General features: G+C 39.8%; 2 protein-coding genes across 3 annotated transcripts in view; both read right to left on the bottom strand.

Annotated features, from left to right (window-relative positions):
- Positions 1-2,091: 2,091 nt before the first annotated feature.
- NIT2 (nitrilase family member 2) lies at positions 2,092-14,814 on the bottom strand. The gene is made up of 10 exons (XM_086761885.1): positions 14,748-14,814; positions 12,249-12,367; positions 9,399-9,519; positions 9,193-9,281; positions 7,548-7,641; positions 6,484-6,558; positions 5,982-6,060; positions 5,228-5,326; positions 4,142-4,197; positions 2,092-3,801 (listed from the first exon to the last, which is right to left on the bottom strand). The coding sequence occupies exons 1-10, from the start codon at positions 14,773-14,775 to the stop codon at positions 3,713-3,715; spliced, it is 849 nt and encodes a 282-aa protein (XP_086618011.1). The 5' UTR covers positions 14,776-14,814; the 3' UTR covers positions 2,092-3,712.
- A 3,235-nt stretch (positions 14,815-18,049) lies between these two features.
- The window catches only part of TBC1D23 (TBC1 domain family member 23), a 35,823-nt gene continuing 31,283 nt past the window's right edge, over positions 18,050-22,589 (bottom strand). For both annotated transcript variants that reach the window (XM_086761859.1, XM_086761865.1), the window contains 3 exons: positions 21,680-21,815; positions 20,297-20,491; positions 18,050-19,097 (listed from right to left, as the gene is read on the bottom strand). In XM_086761859.1, coding sequence (XP_086617985.1) covers positions 19,016-19,097; positions 20,297-20,491; positions 21,680-21,815 — 413 coding nt within the window. In that variant the 3' untranslated portion in view covers positions 18,050-19,015. The remainder of the gene's footprint in view (positions 19,098-20,296; positions 20,492-21,679; positions 21,816-22,589) is intronic.

Below are 22,589 nucleotides of genomic sequence, written 5' to 3'. Positions count from 1 at the left end.
TTAAAGAAATGAACTATGCTGTGGTCAAATTGTCTCGTTCTCTAGTTGTGCCAGCATTTAGCAGCAGCTTGTATTTTCAACTTGACCTTCCTTTCTCCCAGCAACTGCGGTTGAGACTTCAAATGATGGAGAGTACACATAATGATTTAATATTTCTATTTTAACTAGCTCAGTAGGTGATGTGAAATCATAGCGTTGGTGTAGAAATGAAGTCATTGGAAGGTAGTGGCAGCTTCTAAGGGCACTGCACGTAACAAGTGTCGGATGTCTTCTGGAACTTCCGATCACTGCATCAGTTACCTGAGAACAAAAATATGCCAGACTGACTGATGTCTCCTGTCCTCCTGAGGAGTTTTTATTCGCATGGCCTTATTTACATTGGCATTTTCCCCTCTTCACCATACCTGTACCTCATTCCTTACCCCACCCAATCGAATAACAGAAAAAAGCATGTGCTGTTGAATACTAGCATTCCAAATCATCACAGACTTTTGCCTGTTCTTGAACTAGTTTGAAACTGCACTGAAAGGATGCATTGTAATTTTTTTTTTTTTTGTAAATGACATATCACCTGTAAACTGAAAAAAATAAATATTACCTTCAAGTATCTCTCTGACATGTATGAGAACAGGTTTTGAAGAAAGCGTTCTCTGCAGTGGCACTCTCTGTGCTTATTTGAAGTTGCTCTGAATCTAGGAAGAACTAATAATGACTGACTCCCTGTCATCTTCTCTCACTTCAGCCTTTAAGAAAAAATGAGGAGACATGGAATTAACAAGTCTTCTCTCTGATTGCTTCCATCACCCACAGAAGCATACAGAAGATTACAGGGGAAAGGAGATCCAGCCAGGAAAGCTGGGAATCTGAGTAGCTGACACTCTGTTAATGTGTGTGTGTGCAGGTGGATTTTTTTTTTTTTTTAAATGGCTGACACAGCTGAGGTTTTGCTTTAAGGCAGGCGTGCATGAGAACTTTGAGAAAAGGTTTCTTAAGTAGGGAGTGAGAGCTGAAGTGAAACAAGTATTGCAGCTATTTAAAAAAAAAGTCTGATGAAATAGTGTAGGAAGCTAGTACTGAAGACTTGGATAAACTTGGTGTATCCTAGAGACTCTAAGTAAGTAAGTTGCTTCTGCACATAGTTGTCTTGCATCTTATTTCTGATCATGTAAAATCCCTGTTGTTGGAGACAAATTTGCCAAAATTAAGATTAGAAGTTGTGACTTAAATTGCTGGGATCCAATTGCAGATTGAAAGTGTACTAACATATTACCAGGACCTGTACTGTAACTTATTCTGAACTACTGAGAGCAGCTTAGATGCAGCTTTAACTGGGCTTCCCAGCTGCAGTGGCAATAATACTGCCTGAGAAAACAGGCATTATGGTGTTTTCTGCTATTTCTTAAAAAGAATTTAAATTCTTGCAGGCTGAAATTCTGGAGCTATTTCAGGGCTGTTACTGCCTGGTTTTCTATACTTAGAATACTGGTGCATGTGTGTAATACAGATACTTAAAGTGCCTGTTTTTCTACCAACATAGAGATTGAGTATTGAACGCTTTAAGTATTATCTAGCTGAGAACCAGTTGTGTACTTTTTTCAGTGAAACCCCTAAAAATTCACAGTCTGATTTCTATCACTTCTGAGTGGCTCACACTGGAGACCCCTAAAACATCCTGCTAAAACAAGGTGCTTAGAAGTTGTTCTGACAGACTGAAGAGGACCAAGCTTGCGTCACTTCAGCTGAGTTCACCAAAGTAGCTCACTACAGAATTTGGGATTCTAGGAGAGGAGGGTCCAGGCCACGGATGCTGTCATCTGTTGCAGACTGCACTTTCTATTTTTAAAATTAAGTGGTCAGCCCATGCAAATCCCACACTACTTTAATCCTTCAAAGGTAGTACTTAGTTCCTGCTCTGCTGCATGGTAAACAAGTGTAGAGAGGGGAGGGAAAGACAGATGGAGTAGTTTAGAAAAATGGATGTATAATAGTTGCTGTGATTTAGAAGTTGAAGCCCAGTGCTAGCCATGATGGATGCCAATTGTCAAATATGTGGGAGACACTAATTTAATGCAGGAGACTTGACTCAAATGGTAAATTGTCAATTTTTTAATATTTATTTTTCAACAAATAAATCTTCATTTCACCTTATACTCTGTGGCTTGTTTCTTAAGAGTTCCAGTACAGTATATACATCAAAAGGCAGTTGAGACCAAAAAAATGCCTGCTGGAATAGATAACGCCACTGAGTGGAATAGTGTCACCTGTCTTCTGAGGGGAAAGACGCTTTGGGCTTTGGCTTAGTTTAACCATTAATTTTCCTCTGTAAAACACACCTAGCTCCTTCCAGAGAAGCCAAAAGAACGTTTTAAAACATAAAGAGAGCTGCTATGGGACAAGGGGGATGGCCAAACATGAATAAAAAGGTAAGGAGGTTTTGGGGGAAACCAGTGGTTAGCTAGAGCAAGACAAAAACATTCTCTCCCTCCTCCTGTTCTTCTATTTTGAAGTGTCCCTTAGCTTTATTACTCTATCATTTTTGCTGCTGGAAAACTAAAAGTTTCGTGGTAAAGGCTGGATAGTTACAGTTGCTTCTTTTTTTCATCTCAGAAAAAAAAAATGCCATTTGCAAACTCTTTTTTTACATTAGCTGTATCAATGTGTCTTTCTTCTAAGGCAAAAAAAACCCCACACAACAACAAAAAAAACCTAGAAAATGCTAGGCTGGTTTTAAGTCTTTTAAAGCCATCTTTAATAATCAGTTTGTTAGTCTCTTCAGCAAGAGCAGTGATGTAACGGGCATTTCCCATGCAGCTGATGGTAGTTGGCCTAAATTATGCCTTTAAATACTGAGCAATTCCCGTCCCTGTCTTCCAGAAGACTGTGGGCAGAAAGACTTAATCAGTGCAACAAGTTCTCTAACCCCTTTTGACTGACTCCCCTCAGCCTCTTCAGGCGAAGACTGCCAGGCAGCACAATTAAAGCCCATTCACACACATGTATGAAGGAAGCAGTATACAGAGCAAAGGTGTGGTGACACATGAATTGCTTTAACAAAACAGTAACCTGCATCACTTCAGCAATAAGGAGAATTTAGTACATATATTGCAGACAAGACACATGAACCAAAACCTGTTACAGATTCTTCTGTAGTAGCAGTCCTGTCTGGCAGCTTCTTGCACTGTCCTTAAGTAAAGTAGTACAAAGGAGAATGTGGCCTGTTTTGCTTAGTGTGTTAAATTTTAAGCTTTCCAAGTTAGAAGCTGGGCATTCAAAGAACTTGTTTAAGGCACATACAACTAAGGATAGAGGTGGAAGAATCATGCTTCTAGACTTAGATTATCTGATAATTCACTGAAAAATTCATAATACCAAAGCTAACTTCAGATGATTTCCAGAGAGAACAAGGTTCCCATTTCTGTCTTCTACAAAAAGCCCCCGAAGGGTGACTAAAACATTGTTATGCATAAAAAGCAATGTTTACTACTACTGTGTTGAACTCATTTCACCTCCACCTTTATCCTAGCTGCAAAATACTATAAATAAAGTATGAGAGGAGATAGAAAAGTCATATTTGAATCAATTTTAGAATTACACCACGATTGTTTTAAAATTAACTAACTGGCACATTTAGCAGTAGATTGTGGAGCAGCTAGTGAGGAAATCCTTCCGAAGATGAATGCAGCAGCCATTGTGCCAACTGCTTCACCCAGCTTCACTTTTTCATCTCTATGCCATAGAGATCACAACGCTTCTGGCTTAAAATAGGAATTTGTTGACGTATTTCTGCAAGTTTCTTCAGATCTGCAGTGAGGGGAAGAAAGAGCTGTTAGAACAGCAGTCAAAAAGGAAAGCTCCTGACTTGCTCTGAGGTAAGGCAGGGAAAAGAGTAGCTTTGATTGATTGATAGAGAATGGGTCTGTAAGGCACTGCAACTGGGCAGCCAGGGCTGCAGGAAGCCTCAGTTTTGCTCTTTCCTAAGGTGGCAGCTTCCTCATGGGAAAGGAAACTGGAAGAGTATAGTCAAGTGGTGCTTGGTCTTGCTTTAATCTAGCAAAGGTGGACTTAAAAAAAACCTGTCTCTCCTTAGTCTCATTACCTGTACTCAAGAAAGAAAGCAGGAAAAAACACTTTTTATCCTTACCTATATCTGTGTATATAACTGTTTCCTCAGTCCCAGCTTTGGCTATGACCTCACCCCTGCAAAATTAAGCACATTTGTTCACAGCATTAACACAGGTCTCAAGGCATCAGTCCAGTTGCTGCTGTTTGTACAAAAGGGAGTTCGTACCCTTGATCTCTACAGCTGTAAAGACAGGGCTGTCCTAAAAATAGCATTATAATTCATAACTCTGGCATGACACAAATGGCTTCCGGGCTTTTATATGGCACATTTTATATGTGACATATTATACATACCTAATATAAGCATGTTTCCAAAGATCAAAAATCATGGTAAGAGCTACTATGAGAACCAGTGCGTGTGAGCACACAGTATACCTCAAGGGGAAAGAAACAGCTTCACCAGGGACAGCCATATATGGCCAAGACTAACGCTTTCTCCTTTCAGATCATCCTGGCTTTTAATAGTATACTTATACTCTGCAGGAGCTACTGAACATTATTTATCCTGTTCTGTCACTGCTTTCATCATATAAAGTAAAAAAGTCAAGACATAGATAAAAGTTTTTGTACTTTGCAATAATTTGGAAGAGAACTATGAGTGGATTTGAAAGGAAAAGAACTGCCTGAAGATTTGGCCACTTTTGCCTCCTGTGCACCTGCATGACTTCTGCTTAAGTCAGAACATGTCTCCTATCTAGCTGAAGACATTCTTCTTGTTCTTTCTTACATCAAAGCAGTGTTGTTCTTTGAGGAAATAAAACAAACAACAGTTTTGTGGGACCTGTTTAAGAGGGTTCAGTTCAGACTGAACTTCAGGGACAAGCTGAAAAGGGCAGCAGCTTAACTAATGCTAAATATTAGTACTATGTAGCTGCGTTGCTACCAAAAATAATATATACTGTTAAACTAGTTCTAGTTTCTTCCTTGTTTTTCAGTCAGACAGTTTTAAAGGATGATTTTGAGAATGTAGGCTTAAGTCTCAGGTGCTTTTTACCAAGTACTTAAGACATTTTTAAGAGCAAATGGAAACGTGGGACTGAAATGTGATTCTCAAGTAAAATTTTTAACCAAGAAAAGGTGGATTTTTTTTTTTCCCTAAACTTACCATGGATTTACTACAGTGCTGTGTCCCCAGGCAACATAGGATGCTTTTTCATCTCTAGCAGGAGATACAGTAGCTACGTAGACTTGATTATCAACAGCTCTGTGTTCACAGCAAGATGAGAGAAAGGGAAGGTAAACGTGAGTACAATTTTTTTTTTATACTACCAGTTAACTAAGTAGAAGAGAAAGAGTTCACTCAGAAAGGCAAGCTATGTATCCTCATAAGGACTAGCCAAAATTGTCAATGATATGAAGGTCAGAGAAAGCAGAGCCTGGAAAGAGAAGTCTATAGCACCTGCTCCAGAGTTAGCGGGTACAATTAATTGCATGTTCATTCAGTATGTAGCAAAGTTGATTGAAGCTGACCAAATGAATAAATAATACTGCATTCAGGAATCTCAGGGTCTATTTCTATCTGCAATTACAGCAGTTCTCAAATGGTTATTGGCTCTTCTGTCTAGAAGTTTGTGTGTGAAGAAGGGTGGTTACAGAGCCATGATCCAAGAGGTCCTTGAAAGGGCATAACTGCAGAGCGGCTGGCGAGAGTGAAGGATAAGCATTTCCTGCTTTTCTCCTTGACAGCAAAATAATTTTGGTGTCCCATGCAAGGCCTGAGGAATGGTGCAGCTCCAATAGCAGAGCAGCTCCTCAGCACCACTTCTGATACATAGTGTCATTTGGAACACAAGAACAGTTCAGTTCCATGGCTAAAACTCCCTTTGGCAGAGGATGATAAGCTGTTACTTTGTTCTTACCGTCCCCTCTGTAGCAGTTCCCAATGAGCGGGTCCTGTTGTCAGGTTAAAAGCCCCTGGATATATCAACAGCTGGCAACCTTTGTTAAAAGAAAATTAGAATCCAACCATCATTAAGGGGAAGATGGTGAACCTTAGATTGGCCCTTCTCATTGAGACTCAAGGTAAGGTTTCTTTCAGTACTTCCCAACCTCTGCCCAAAATGGAACCAAACAGAGCCTGTCCATGCATGACATGGGCGATTACTTACCTCAGCAAAGCCCTGTGATACATTACCAAGTGTGGGGATGTACCCACAGCAAACGTGTATCAGTTCCTGTTATTGTTACTTTACTCAAGGAGAATAGACACTCATTTGAATAACAAAGTCTGGGCCACAAGATGCATTTTGTGTTACTGGGTGAGAACAAGAGTTCCTGATCACACAGATGGCCCAGAGTGTACCACCCTGAAACAGCCCTACCCAGGGGCTGACCATGCTCCATCAGGTGACCCAGCCTCACCTTTCTGTCCGTAGATTTGAGCCATCTCAGCAAATCTCATATCATAGCAGATGCCCAGGCCCACTTTACAGTATGCTGTTCTCAAAACACAAGAGACAACAGTCATAGCGCTATCACAATATTACTCAAAAGCAATCACAAGGCTCCCTGTAGCCATCCTGCCAGCTGTTATTCTATGTGTCCCTCAGTAACAAGAGGAGCTATATTTAAATGTGCAGCCTTACCTGTAACAAGCATTGGCTATTTGTGGGGGAGAATTCATGCTTCAAGATGAGACAGACTGCGGGAAGCAGTCTTACCTACCCTTTAAAAACAGCTGTTTCCACAAAATGGTGTTATATCAGGTCTTTGTGTAACGTATTCCGCTCAGATTTAGCTGCAGGGTCTTCAGACCCTTTTTTCAACAAAAGAAGGCACTTGCTCATCTCCATGGACTAAAGAAACTACAATTATGTACTTTCTTACAGCATGCACATTGCAAGGAGGAAAAAGTGACCATGGGAGACAAGACTTTTCAGAGAGCTCAGTAATCTGGACATGTTAATTTTTGAACACTGCAGGGGGAGTAGGTATCTTGCTTTTTTATCTGACGTGATTGATTCGAGAATGTTGGAATGGGATTTAGTTAATTGTCTCCATTATTATGTTGTCCTCACATGAAACAATGTGCCAGCGTAGCTGTTTGCTACATACACTTTTTTCCAAGCCATGTTTTATAAGGATCATTTTAAAGATGTAACTGCTATTAAAAAAAAAAAAAAGAGTAACCTCTCTTTAACATCAATAGGAGCACTGTTTATTAATGGAAGTGCCATGATGTATACTTCAACCCTTTCTTCTACTCTGTTCTTTTGCCATCACATTGCCTTTTAAAAAGTTTCAGAAGTGACTCATGCACTTTGGATAAACTTAAATTATATTTGCCATGGTTGTCAAATGCCTAATATAGAACTGATAGTCTAAAAGTACATGGTTGAGGAAGAAGAGGGGGAAAGGGGATTCCAGAAAGACTGTAGTGTTACTCTGGTAGAGCTCCTTGGAGAGAGGGCTTGTCTTATACTCACGAGTTTCAAACATGGAGAAACTATTCCCTGGACTCAGTGTTTCAGACTCTTTGAACTGTATCTTCCCAGGAACATTAATGTCAAACAAATGAACCTGTAATTATAGTATGATTAATAACAATTAATAACAATTTCTCTGCTTGGTATTTGAGCCTCTTTCTGTTAGGCACATGTTCTCTAGTTACTGTTATCTAGACTACTCTTTTGTCAGGATCCCAACTAAACATTGCTTAAGATTGTGAGATCTCCTAAAGACCATTTAAAGCAGCTTTCTTCTTTACAGAAATATACATGTCTAAAGTTAATTGGAGAAGAAAAAAAAAAGAAAGAAAAAAAAAAAGGCTGGCCATTTTAAACAACACATATAATCCCTGTGACCAAAGTGATGCACATATCAAATGTTTAGATTGCTTATCAAATAGAATGCCCAGTCCTTTACCCATGCAGTAATAAAAACAGCTAAAAATATAACCACTAATTTGTAGTATGGCTCTGTATCTTCTTCATGGAAAAAATCCCTGCAAAATAGCTAGATATCTTGCTCTAATGAGTAATTTTGCAAAAGAAAGGATACACATGGAATGTCTTGAATTTGTCAGGATGATTTTAAAGTATGTTAAAGCAAGTGATATTTTATTGTCTAAGACTTGAGTCCCATTCCTACAAAATTTCTCCAAAAAATACCTTCACCAAGTCAGAGAGTTCCCGTGACTTCAGCTGTGCAGATGCCTCAGCCCCTGCAGATAGTCTTTATCCCTCTCTTGCAATGGAAGATTCTGTTTCTGACTGGAGTTCCCTAATAATACAGCTGGTTTTATATTATTTTTCGTTCACATTTGCACAGTATACAAGCCTGCACTCATTCTACAAACAACTACCGGGCTTGCAGACTGGTGTGGTATGATAGATGGAAGGCAATATAGTACTTCAGAAAGTGATCTAACAGTACAGCTAAGTGTACAACCAGTCAACAGAATAAAATACCTGCACCACCTCATTTGTCCCAAGTAACCTCACATTCTCTTTTTTGTTTTTCCTTGGAAGAAATAAGCTGTTGTCCACCTAAGGAATGATACCTGTACGTGTAGTCAGATTAACAGAAACTACACTCTAGGGCTATGAACAGGAGGCAGTTTCTCAGAAAGCACAAAGTAATGTCCAGGTGGAAGACAACAGTAAGCAAGCATCTGCCACAAACAGCAGACACAGCTTAACTACGGAACTTGGACTTTGGTTGTCTGCATTAATCATACATATAGCACACAAAGTACGTAAAGAACAGTATTTATGGTAACAGAAGGACTAAATCCACTGGGAATCAGGGAAAATCCTGATCTCACTTAGGTGGCGCTATGTTTTAGACCTAGACCAAGGTATACAGATGAGTTGGATCAGGATTTATTTGTTACCACAGTTTCCCAGCATCTGCCTTCTGCATTTTGTCATCCTTATCCAGAACACATTTATGACCACTTCTGCAAGGGATGTTTATGTCCCAAATAAAAATTACATGCAATTTTACTGACAGTACACAGTTTATTATTAACACAAGATTCTACTAATTCACATCACCTTTAGGCACAGGTGAAATAATTTGTGCAACACTGCTGGAAAAGCTTCTAATAACCGTATTCCGCCATCTTACCTTCCTATGCTTTGCCAACATAGCACCGTCAGGCCCAAAGACAGTACATGTATTATACAGCTTTCCACCGTCCTCTTCTGGAATGGATCCTTTGTAAAGGTGAGAACAAATATTTCCCCCATTGTATTATACGGAATTTTGATCCAATGGCACTAATAGACATTGCCATTTTTCCCTCAAGGAGACGGTCACCAAGAGTAAACTACCTCCAACAAGATATATGCCGCACTCCTTGGCAACTTCTGAGAGCTTTTGTGTCGATTCCCCAGGGATCTTCTCTGCATACTCCTTAAAGTATTGGGTTCCATATGGAGAATTAAAGCATTCCTAGAATTAGGGGGAAAAAAAATGAACGTTCCACTGCAAGGAAACGTACTTGACCTTTCAAACTCCTCTCTGTCAATGTTCTCATACAATCTTTAGTTGCAGAGGCTTAATTTATAAGAGCTCAATAAGCAAATCAAAAAGTATCAGGAGGCCAGAGAGACCTTAACAATTAGAGGAGAATGCAGTGGGTGTGCTGGTGTGAATGCATGCCAAACAGAACATGAGCCAGTAGTATCATGCAAGCTGCAAGTAACAATGCTAGCACATTTACCAGTCTAGACTTAACAAGATCACAAGGGATGTTCTCAGAACAATAAACCAAGTTCCACCTAGCCTATTTGACAAGTTACAAGCTAAACAGATCCTCTCAAAACTGAAATGCTCACACTTGTTCACAGCCCATCATTTCTTATTTTTAAAAGGACCTTTGCAAAAGCATGTGTTTCTCAAAATTACTTATTCTTTTGCTGAAATAATCCTTTAAACACCATTTCTTGACAATTGGAACAGAGTCCTCTGTCCTAGCCTCTAGTTAAAGATTTGCTGTCCCTCAGAACCAGGCATGTAACCTTTAAACAGTAAAATTAACAGAGCAGTTTAGATGCCTAAACTAGCTGGCTAGTGGTATTTGAGATAGATACCCGAGATACGCAGAACTTTTACTCTGCATATTTGCCAGCTCTGTGAGGATGTGAGACACCCCTTCCCAACAAATTTTGTCACCTAAAGGAGTACAGCTGAAGGCCACAGATAGGCTATCAAACAGTACCAGCACCTACTCTTCAGCAAGCCATTCCCAGCCCAACCACCTTGCTCAACTGTTACTTTGCTCGCTGGAAGTTGTAAAAAGACTCCTTCAGAAAAAAAAAGATTTAAAAAAGAAAAACCAACCAACAAGCTGTTCATAGCACAATAAACATATACCTTAACCACTCCAGCAAACTTCCTAACAACTGCAGTAGATTCTACCGAACTGGAACAACTGCACCAAAACCAGATCCCCATATACGGATACTGGGGCAGCAGATGCCAGGTAACCAGGAGCAGAAATTGTAGATGGAAGAAGCAGGAAGGGAAGCCTCCGCTGGCTGTCAAATGAGCTTCCCAGGCTTTTGAAAGCCGGACTGAACTTCAACGAAATGAAAGCAATGTCAGCTGCCTCAGCCTCCATCTTGCCACTTGCAGTGTCAATGCGGGTGGTAGTTACACCATAGGCTCAAGAGAAGAGGTAGCACTCTGCACATGATTGCGGTAGCAGTGCAGTTCCTAAGTTGATGCTGGAACAAAACTGCAGACTGTTTGCACAGATCACCTTGTCCTGTGCTCTACAAAGTGGTAAGAGTACAGGGACAAGTCTTTGAATTGCTTTCTATCAATTTCCAGATTCAAATGGATTCTGGTTTTATTTCTTTATCCATAAATATTACATTTTCTCAAAATTTTTGCATTTCTAAACCAGGAAAAATTTAACACATCAAGGCTAACGCGTCACAGGAAAACTGCCATATGCCTCTGCAGAGGTGTAGATTATACAGTCAGTGCAAGTTACTTCTATTCTTTAAGAACTGTTACATTATAAAAAAAAACAGAAAAAACAAAAAAAAACCAACAGAGGCAAGAGACTATTTCATGCCCATGCCCTAATGCCAGTACAAAGTTTATCTCCCAAAAGTCGTAAAATCTTGCCCTTGTTTGACAAGTTTTACTCTAAAAGCATAAATTACCATTGGCAAAGTATCTCAGCTAAATAGGTCTGGAAAACTCAACGTTCGTACACATGATGAAACTAGCAAATGATAATCTCAATGTAGGAGGCCCAGCCAGAATAATCAAAGGTCACATTTGCAACACAAGAACCGTGTTAGCACAGAGGAGCTGGGAAGGTTGCTTAGTACTTTGCCTGTGACAGCAGGAGGGAAAATATTCTGTGTGTAAAACATTCAGGCCAGAAGTTCACCCAGAGGAGAACTTTGCACTCCCGAGTCAGATGCTGCAGGTCACAGGGGTAACACACATACTGCCAGGATGAGAGGAAAAAAGCTCAAAGTTGCACTGGGAAGGTCACCTCATTGCCAGCACACTCATCTCTGTGGAAATTCAGCAAGGTAATAATGGCTGAAGTCCAAAAAGTAAGTCAGAAACGATCAGTAATTTTAAATGGCTATTTATGTTCTCACACAAGGAAGTCACAAGAGAAATGTGTTTTAATCTTAATTCAGCCACAAACGACCTGCTGGAAATGTCTTAAGTCTATTTTGTTTCTTATGTACCAACTAATCTGCAATGACTATGGCAGAGAGTCACGGTCTATCTGTTTTCTTTCATCTTTGTATCAACATTCTTTACCTGAAAATCGCATTTTCCTACATTTCTAGCACAGAAGGCTTCTGCAAAAGATTCAAACCACAGTGTCACTTTCATGAATTCAGAACATACCAGTGATGGAATTGCCTGGGATTTAAACCAGCAAAAACTTAACCAGAACCTTATACCACAAAAAAAAGACAACTTGCCTTTTTTTTTTTTTTTCTTTCCCCCCCTTTCTTGTTTTTCCCCCACTCTTAAGTGTGCTGCTAGACAGAACCCCTGTTTTCTTTCCTGTTCTGGAGCCTCATAAAGCACCCAAGCTATCCAGAGAGAAAGGGGAATATATACTGCATTAGTAATACTAGAAAGAGCTGTCCAAGGTTTGAGGCATAGGTGTCAAGTTGACCATGATCTTTACTCACAGGTAGAGCCACAACTTTTGCTCCTTTAGCTGATGCTTCTCTCACCAGTCCACAGGCTCGCTGAAGGTTATCTGATTTAATAGCAGATACATGAAGCTGAATAAGAGCCAGGCGGAAGTCTAATGGGAGGGAAGAAGAAAATAGTCAGCAGAACTCCCCCAGGAAAAACTCTTCAAAATCTGAATTCACTAATGAGCATTTAACAAAATAAATTTGCTTGTATGTTAACGTATACACAAAAAACTTCCAACTCATTTTGCGGACTGTCTATGACTCTGGAAACAGTCTCTTAACACAAGGAGAACATGAAAATCTAGGCTTGCTAATGGGAACTATACATTGCCATCACTCTGCTCAGGTCAAAAATCACAGAGTTCACATGCTAGTTGAGTTCACACGTAGTCTAGGCAGTATTCAGCCCAAGTTCTAATGTAAGATACTATGCGACAGAAAGGGAGACCACGAGTCACCTGGACCCACTTTTTTCTTCTCAGTTTGCTACACGCTTTGTGAGCCCACCTTTCTGTTGCGCCTGTTGCCTGATGAGCACTGCACGCCTCAAAATGCCACTAGCAAACTAAAGGACCGGACAATCCCAAAAGCACCAAGTATGAGAACAGTTTGCTTTTATCCTTCAAATTACATCTAGCCTGGCAAATGGCTATAAAAAACAATAAAGAAAATATCTTTCCTAATAATTTCTTTGCAATTTGGTTTCCAGCCAAGAGACAGTTGCAAGGATTAACACTGTCTCTGCTGCAGCTAAGCAGGATTTACATTTGCAGGGTCTTGAAATACACGAGTGGAAAAGATCAAATCAAGTTTTGTGCACATCCCTTGGACTTCCTTCCATGAATCTCCTAGTATGTTGGGCTGTAGGAAAACACACTCTGATCAGGTAGAACCATCAAGGCCAGCTTGGACAGGGTTCTGAGCAACCTGATCTGGTTGAAGATGTCCCTGCTCCTTGCAGGGGGGTTGGACTAGATGACCCTTAAAGGTCCCTTCTAACTCTAATTATTCTATGCTCTGGCTTCATAAAGAAAAGTATCCCAGTTTCAAAGCACCTCTCTTCTCTTGAAAATTCCCCTGTCATACAGTCAAAGATCACTACAGGATAAAGAAAAAGCTGCAGGCAACACCGTCTCAGTGGTCAGGGAAACAGGAAGGAACAGATTCAAATGAAGATGAGATTGGGTCAGGCAGAATATCTTTTTTCCTACTTCAGCTCTCACTTCAGAAGCTAAGCAGCTAAGTTCCAGAGGTTAAGCAAATGATTAACTGTTCACTTTGCCGCACTTCACGTGAGACTCTTAATATTTGGTTTATTGAGTAAACAAAGTTTCACTGAGATTTTTAACAGATTTAACCACAGTTAGCTTCCAGACCCACCTAGATAACCATACAAGGAACCTGTCAAACTTTCCCATATTTGTGGAATGTGTTTTAGCTTAGAGAAATTGTACACTTAAATACTTACATTTCATCATAAATCCACTTTTACGAAAAAAAGACAAGAACATATCCAAGGAAAAATTTTAACTAACTTTCTTCCCATAATGTTTAAAACACCAGGAAATCATTAATCTTATTTTCCCTATGCCTCAGGTATAGAGTTTGTTAAAGGGCAAAATTAAAGCTCAGTCACAACAGAATACATACACTTGTGCCCACAGTTTGTTGTTTTGGTTTTTTTTGTTTGTTTTTTTTTGTTTTGTTTTGTTTTATAATACTGAGACATAGAAGTAACAGAAATGTTCCAACAGCGCTGTAGAGACCCAAGATCTCTTCTTCTGGCCTTGCTAAGCTGCCTCAAAAACTTCTTAAAAAGCAATTCTTCGGACAAGCCTATCACAATGCAAGCCACAATCAGGTAAAACTGTATCAGAGTAAAACAATGGTTCATATTTGTATCACTATGAAGCACGTTTCTTTCAGAAAACATCAGAAGCTAGGCAGGTCTGGTTTGGTCACATCAAATTTCCTGACAAGCTGACCATGGCAGCAGTACAGAGAGATGCACGGCGAGCGGTTTCTACCGGCCTGTAGCAAAGCGAGAGCGCCCGGGGCAGCCCCCGCTGGTTACCTCACAGCCCCTCAAAGGCTCAGAGACAGCACCCGGGTCTGAGGCCTTTCGAGCCCGGACCAGGACTGGGCACTCCGGGGGGACACCGGCCAGCCCACCGCCCGTCCCCACGGTCAGATAAGAGGGTAAGGGCGCAGTGGGGACAAGGAGGAGCCGGTTAGCGGCTGGGGCCATAAGGGGGACGGCGGCGACCTCGCGGAGAGCCCCGGGGCGAGCGGGGAAGCCCGCGCTACGCAGCGGCCCCTCTCACCGGCTGAGGCCCGGGGCGGGAGGCCGGAGCTCCGCTGGAGGGGCAGGTTCAGCCCCACATCCCCGGCCGGGAGGGAAGGAGAGAGGGAGGGAAGGAGAGAGGGAGCGCGAGGAGGAGAGGAACGAAAGGAGGTAACTGTTCCTCCGCGCGCGCCGCCACTCACTGGCCATGGCTCCGCGCGCCGCCTGCATCCCCGGGCGGCCCCGATTCCCGCCTCGTAGAGCTCGGCAGCCCGCCCGTGCGCATGCGTGCGGGCCGCGCGTAAAGGGCTGCTGGGAAATGTAGTCCTTCCCCGACGCAGTTACCCTCTGTTCAAACCGCTGCTGAGCCTTTCCCCCCGCGTAACCCTTGCAGACGGCGCCAATTCTGCGCCTTGGCAAAACCACAGCTGTGCATCCAAACCTCTCGGTGCTCCACAGAGTTGGTGTGCCGACATCGCATTTCCCCAGCCCTATGCAATCCCTAGCAGCCTGACATTGGTTAAGGGCTCGTCCCAAGAGACCTGTACCCGTTTACACGTAACTCGTTCACCCGGGACATCTCCATCTTCCTTTACAAAAACAGCACCTCCTCAGGTACAAACCAACAACATGCTAACTGCCGTGCTGTTTCTACTACTAGCTTTAAACACCGAGCGCTCCCCTTCACTCACCACAGAACACTGCTGCCTCATGTATGTATTTTCACAATCCTGGGCTTTTTAAAAGCATGTTTGTAGAATTGTAGATTCACGGTTGTGTAGAGGCAGTATTTCTCATGCAAGAGTATCTCCACAAATTGAAAGCACGTGACAGTAGAAAGGGTAAAACAAAACATGTAACCCGGGGTGATCAACCTCTTACACGTGTTCACTTTCAGGAAACACATGCAGAGAGCTGAAGGATGGGAAATGCAATTATCATTATAAAAGGCACAACCACCACTGCTCGCAGCAGTTACAAACCTTCCTCCAACAGAAAAACTGTTCAATCTGCCCAACAGAGCAGTAAAGGGAACACCTCATCCCAAACTGACAGAGCCAAAGGATGGTAGAATTACCAACAGTGGACAACTGCAGATGAAGAGGGGATGCAGCAGCAATTTAGCAGGCCAGCCTCCCTCCCTTTCAGACATGCCCACGGTAGTAGAAACAGCATGTATTAACTATTTTTTTAAAAATAGCACACCTTGCAGGGCTCCAGGTGCAAAGAACAGCCATCTCCTGCGTTCACACGAGGTTTGAGGCAAAGCACAAAATAAAAAAGAGAATAAGCAGTGAAGCAGCATCACCCCTTCAAGGCAAAGAGCACAGGCTAAAAATTCAGTTTCCCACAGTTCAGAGATACAGTGTATTTTTCAAGTTTCAAAACAAAAGTATCTGAAAGCACTAAATACACCTGAAAGAACAAGTTAAACACTATCACCTCCCGCCTTCCTAAAAAGGAGAAACTTTTCAGCCATTCAGCAAACTACACCTGTATTGAAAAAGGTTATTTGACAGTACCAAAAGTTCTGAAACTACAGCCTTCCAATGCAGTTGGAAGGAAAAGCTACAAACACTGCTGAGATCCATACGTAAGGCCTAACAGGAACTACGCTGAAAGAATGGCAAGTAATCTTTACTTAGATCTGGAGAAGGCAATGTAAATAGAGTCGTCAGAGTATTTTTGGTGGGTAATAAATGTAAAGTTCTGTATAAATTCTCATACAGATTAGAATCTAAAAAAAAAATTTGTGAGACAGCTGAAGAGCCATCAGTGAGCACAGAACTGCTGTTCTGGCTAGGGAACAAAGATAAGAGCTTCCATTTGGCAGGAAAGCTTACTCCAAGTGCTTCTTTCCCTCTGCAGACCTCATTTCTATCATCAAAACAAATAAAAATAAAAATTAAAACCCCAGCAACATAGCAGGTGTCATCTTATATTCAACAACACATACAAGCAGTGCATGCAAAATAAAACAAGAGCCTTGAAGATTAATGGGACAGGAAGTAGCATACTGACAATTTTGTTTTTTTTTTTCTTTTCAAAAACTGTAACTCCAGTACTATAATTGGAATTTCTGCTTAGTAATACAAGGTTTGTAACAAACACACTAACTACAGATATGTACACTATGACACAAAAGTAGCCTTTCAATTATGGGTAGAGATAGATAAAACACCACTGAAGTTACAGTTTGGACTGAGCTTTGTAAGAGAAGGCAATGTACAAGTTATCAACAGGCTCCTTAAAAATTACAAATAGCCTCTTAATGGCTTTGACTATACCTTTCTACACAGAAGAGATTTAAGAACTGACTTATTTTAGCTTTACTTACTGTAGATCTAAAAGGTCTGCATTTGTTGTCCTCAGAGAAGCAAACACATTATCCACTTTCCATATTTAATACCCAAATACACCTGAGTGTACTTTTCACACACTCCCCTTTCAATGACTAGGAGGAATATATCATATCATTTTGTCAACATCTTCACAATATAAAAATATGATGCTGAGAAGTCTGGAATTTATGCAGAGATCCTTTCTATAATTTGACCACTTCTTAACTCATTTTGACCCTTCTATGAATGCTTACTATGGCTCACCCAAAACTATTTAAATTAGTCTAAGTCAAAATTCCAAAATACTTACATTAAGATGTCACTGATAGTAGCTTCCTGTGATCCATAATTAGCTTCTTCCACTCCAAAGATCAAATTCACTTCCACTTACAAAATACCTTTACGAAAAACTGTTAATTGATGAAGAGAACTCACACATGCAACTAAACACTTAGGACAGGAAAAGTTATGTTCAAATTGTACTGGTTTATTTACAACTGTAGTTTATAAACAGTAACACAAACATCTTTACATGAAAAAAATCTCATTGTTGAAGTAGGCACAGAGTCAGAGACTCTTCAGGATATTTTCAGAAGGGAGTAGGAAGAGGAAAAGTGAATACAACAGCTGCTGGGCAAAACTATAAATACAGGAGCATTGGCCCAGGTGCAATTTCATGCAAATAACTTCAACAGTTCAAGTTCTATTGGTGTTTACTCAGATACTAAGAACAGAAAAAAAAAAAAAAAAAGAAAAAAAAAAAAGAATTAGTTCCAGAATTAAGGTGCCCTAGCTTGATTCCTAGTAAAATAACTTAGAATAACTGTTTTTTATAAAGGTCAGTCTAATTTATTTTGCCTCCTATGATGTACCAATTCACAAGTTTTGATTCAAATACTTAGAAGACTTCACGCAGCAAAGATAATCCCTATTATCTTTATTTCACAGTTTTTGGTAATTTCCACATCAGTCCACAAAGATGCTATGCCTCGGCCATAAGGACATTCCTGTACTGAGTTTTTTAACAAGAGAACTGTTCTTGGAACAAGTGGAAAGCTGCTAACAAAGAATCACATAGTTGCCATCTCTCAAACATTATCTAATTTAGAAGATATTAGTTAAAAGAATATAAACAAATGCTTGAATCAATGAAAGCAACAGGTATATAGCACTTGAATCTCTTTGTGTTTGTTAATTTTCTTGCTCAACACACCTTTGATCAGCATGTACTTCTGTGCTGAACTAAAAGTTTTAAAGGTCTAATTATTATCTTAGACATTTTGTTTCTGAGGAGCAAGGTAACTTGTTTTCAATTGTCACATTCTGTTATGAAGCACGAACTTCGATTTCAATGCACACACTCACCTTTACAAGAAAAACAGCCTCAACCTATGAGATGTAAAATTCAGCATAATTAAAAAATCACAATCCTTCAGTAAAAGCTTATTGTGCTCAGTTCATTTTGGTATTTAAAAATACCCGTATCACCAATTTCAATTATTTAACCTAGTAGTGGATAAGACTTACAAAAATGTTAAGTTTACAAATTGCTTGCACTTTTTCTATTTATCTGCAGCCCAAGTTGGACTTAACCGTTTTTAGTGAGAAGGAACCAGTATTTCTAAGATATCTATCTGCTCTGCTCATAAACCTAAGTTTTTAATCAGTCCTTGATACTACTCAATAGGCAAAATCAAATTTATAGACTGTAGGCAATGGAGACACTTTACTGTCAAGGGACAGTAATTTAAAAACCATTCTGTTTTTAACTGCTTCTCCGTATCTGGCAGTGCTTAATTCCTTTAACACACTTAATGTGAACCCAGCTGCATCTTCTCTTCTAAAGATGCAGATCACTCACATTAAGGCTGCATTAAAAATTAAACAAATGGACCTTTATAATAAACATTTATTCAAAACAAAAGAAATATAATAAAAAAAAATTAAAATCCTGTTCAGAAACTGATAATAATTTACCCTATCTTAAGCCTGCTACTCAGGCACTCCCATCAGCAAACAGAAAAATTCTCTTAAGTTAGTATTCAGTTGGGAAACAGTCAGCTTGTGTCCATGTACAGTATCTTGGTTGCTTCTTCTTTATAAACTGTTCTCTATAAAGTCTTTAGTTATTAACTCTCCAAGGCATCCAATACTTTCATGATCTGTTGTTTTATGGCTTTGGTAGCATCACCTGCATTTGGAATCAAATACCTTAAAAAAAGATTAGAAAAAGGCATCATTAATTCACCTTAAAATTTTTGAGTATCAATTCCATAATTCTTGTTCTGATTTTTCCTCTGGTACAAACTAGAAGGAAACAGAGGACTGTATTAAAATGAAGAACTACTGAGAAAATATAATTTATTTCCTGTTTATACTATAAACATTTTTCCGTTTGTGAACTTGGAACTGTTGAGGAGTACTTCACAGGCCATCTTGGAAAACAAAAGTGCTTCATTAATTGGCAACAGTATAGATCAGGCAGTTACAGGATCTCTCTGGATAGCACTGACTGAAGAATAGCAGTCCTTATTTGTTTGGTTGGTTGTTGGCGTGTTTGTTTTTTTTTTTAATTCCGACAGATAGCTCTAGATTGTTTATTTATGTTCCCTTCTCTTCTGGTTTTGCTCCAGTCAACAAGGTAGTGATGAAGTAATTCAACAACAAGCAAAGCTTTCTGCAACATTTTAATTTATCTTTGTCTGACCTACTACCAAACTAATTTCATTCTAAGCAGCCAATAGGCATAGAACAACTTCCCATAGAACTCATCTCCCACTTCTTGTGAAAAAGAGCACCCACTACACACAGTTCTTCCCAAGGAAGAAATGAGAAAACGTCCAATTGATGTCAGTAACTTTGTCAAAACAGTGCCAAGAAACAACAGGCTACACCAGTGGAAAAAAGGCTCAATACACCCAGCACTCTGGCTTCACCCCAGTCTTAAGCATGCAAGTGCTGAGCATGGCAATATCTAACTTTCAGAAACCAGGTTTCAGAGGTTCAGAGTTTTGATGTTAGGCTTCTGGACTCCTTGTATAATGCACAGGAAGAGGTAGGTGTCTCAAAAGAGACACCACAGAAGAAAGATCACTCTCTTAAATCCCACTCTTCACAAATCCATACTTTAGAGGCTGCAGATAGTTGTCCACTTCATTTTCATTTAAGACATACTACAAAAAGAACACACTTGCACACATCCCGTCCCCAACAACTGTCATTGCAGATCATGGAGTTCCTCTTCTGCTGGCAGATCTTTTTTCTAGTTCACATCTGAATTATCTATCCTTAAAGAAAAACTAATACTTTTGAACTCAATTTTGGGAATTACTGCATGCCCCTGATTCCCAGTTAACAGCATTCTAATGTGTATCGTTACTACTTACATCTCTGCTATTGAGATGGCTTACCTTTCAACTGCCAAAATTTCTATGCCTGAAGTACTGCTATTTCCATATTTAAAGGTGATCAGTTCTGGGTGTTTCTTCTTGGATGTGATTTTGACTACAGAGTTGAGTGCTTGTCGAGACTGTATGTAAGCCAGTCCCTTTCGCGATGGAATCTCTCTCAAACAGTACATATGAGTTGCTGTTACTAGGAGGTGACTTGAAGGAAAAGAAAAACGTAAATTAAATTTGCTAATGAACTAAATATCAGCTATTTAGAAAGCTAAATTCTACAAATAAGCTACATGGAGAGAGCTAGATAAAACAGTTCCCAAATCTAAGAAATAGTTTTAATACTTTTGAAATCTGTAATTTAGAAAGGTTATAAAATACTTCATATTTTGCTGGCGTACTGTATCATAGCCACTTTTGAAAACAAGCATGGCATCCTCAACAGCATACAAAACCAGAGTGAGCAGCTCATATCAGCATCTCAACGCAACAGCCATGGGTGTTATCAACAAAGATCACAACCACCAGCAATGTGTCAGGCCACGCACAGAGTAGGGAAAACGCCTCCATCCTCTCTCTTTCACCTTTGAGTCATACCCCAACCTCATTCCTCCATCTACAGAGCAGCACCTCTACACGTGGGACATCAGACCTAAGTTAAAAGGATGTGCTAGCACTCCATGATTGTCAATCACTGTGCAAGCACTAACATGGAGACATTGACCTGCCAGCTCAGTTCAAGATCCACTTTTGCCTTCATCACAGAAGGAAAGCACGTTCAGCTAGTGGTGGGAACACACTAGTCAAGTTCCAACCCAGTTTGAGAAATCACACTACGACAGATTATTAATCATACACCAGATAAAATAAATCTAATAGGAAAATATAATTAATAATAAAAAACAAGAACAGGCAAGAGAAAGCCCATCATAATTTTCTGTTATCCAGATTCAACAGGATTTGTACTTTTTAGGGAAGCCAAAATATAGCAAACACCTTGTCCTGCTCTTGGAGGATTAACAAGGTCACTGAAGCTAAGGGGTAAGATTGGTGCATAGTACAAGGCACAGAGACAAGTAGACAAGAAAAAACAGAGCCACAGGTACTTGGTTCTACCTGGTCTTGAAAAATAAGTCTATATAGACCAAGAATATTATCTTAACATCTTGTTCTGCAAAGCAAAACTTCATACTAGGTTTTGTACATATTTAGCATTCTATAACACTGCAAATTTAAGGACACAAATATAGCAGTAGCATTTTGTTCTAGGTTGGGTTATATCTTCATTTCCTAGTTTAATATCACAAATAACTTAATTGCCCAGTATTTATTTTTTTTTTTTAAACATGTATCAAGACAGATCATTTTCATTAATCGTAGGACTAATTCCAATACCTGGGAAACATATGTCCGTTTTCTTTTACTTCATTACAGGGAAAGTTATACTTCACATCAGGTTTATTTATCCATGTTTGGATGTTGACGACCTCTTTTCGATCATCATCTGACATTGAGGAGCTATCAATTTCATCTGTTTTGAAGGGAGCGAGTAAAAAAAAAAAAAACAACACAACATCAGACAACTTCTCAACTCACTTAAACCCATAGTAGCTACACTGGATCAAATCAAGGTCCACCTAGCCATAAACAATTCTTCACACAGAAGAAAAAAGGTATGCATATCTGCTATTTCTCTTTTAATTCTCTCTCAGCAGATAACTATTTTCATCCCAAGCTGGGATGATTAAGCTGGTCTGATTTGTCCATTCAGTAAAGTTTAATACATCTCTTTTACATGGACTTGTCCAGACTTTCCTTGAAGTCATGTAAACTTTCTGCATCTACAATACCAATACCTTCTGGCAAGGAGCACAAAAAACATGTCAGCTACATTCCCGGAAAGCCTCCTCTTGTGGCTTCTAGTTTCTTGTACAAGAAGAAACAAACATCTGTTGATCCCTTTCCAGGCCAGGCTTTATTTTTGTGGGCTACTTTTCCTCCCTTAAATTGCCTATTTCACATAACAAAAGTTCTAATATTTAGTTATGCCTGCTGTGAAAGCCATTTCACATCTTTCCTCACTCTTATCCTTCTCTGAAAGTTTTTCTGTTAAAAAAATATTGTTTCTGAGGTAGAAGATCAAGACACACAATATTCACTGTGTGGGTGATCCACAGGTTTATACAGTGACATAATGACCTCCTTTTTATTCTCTATTCCTTTCCTTGTAATTCCTAGCATTTGATTTGCTTTTCTGATTGCTAACGAGCACTTACTTATTTTAAGCCTATTGCTCCTGGACATA

This window comes from Chlamydotis macqueenii, chromosome 1 (genome assembly GCF_036417535.1).
Source record: "Chlamydotis macqueenii isolate bChlMac1 chromosome 1, bChlMac1.mat, whole genome shotgun sequence".
NCBI classification, from domain to species: domain Eukaryota; kingdom Metazoa; phylum Chordata; class Aves; order Otidiformes; family Otididae; genus Chlamydotis; species Chlamydotis macqueenii.
This window is presented reverse-complemented; position numbering and strand designations above follow the sequence as displayed.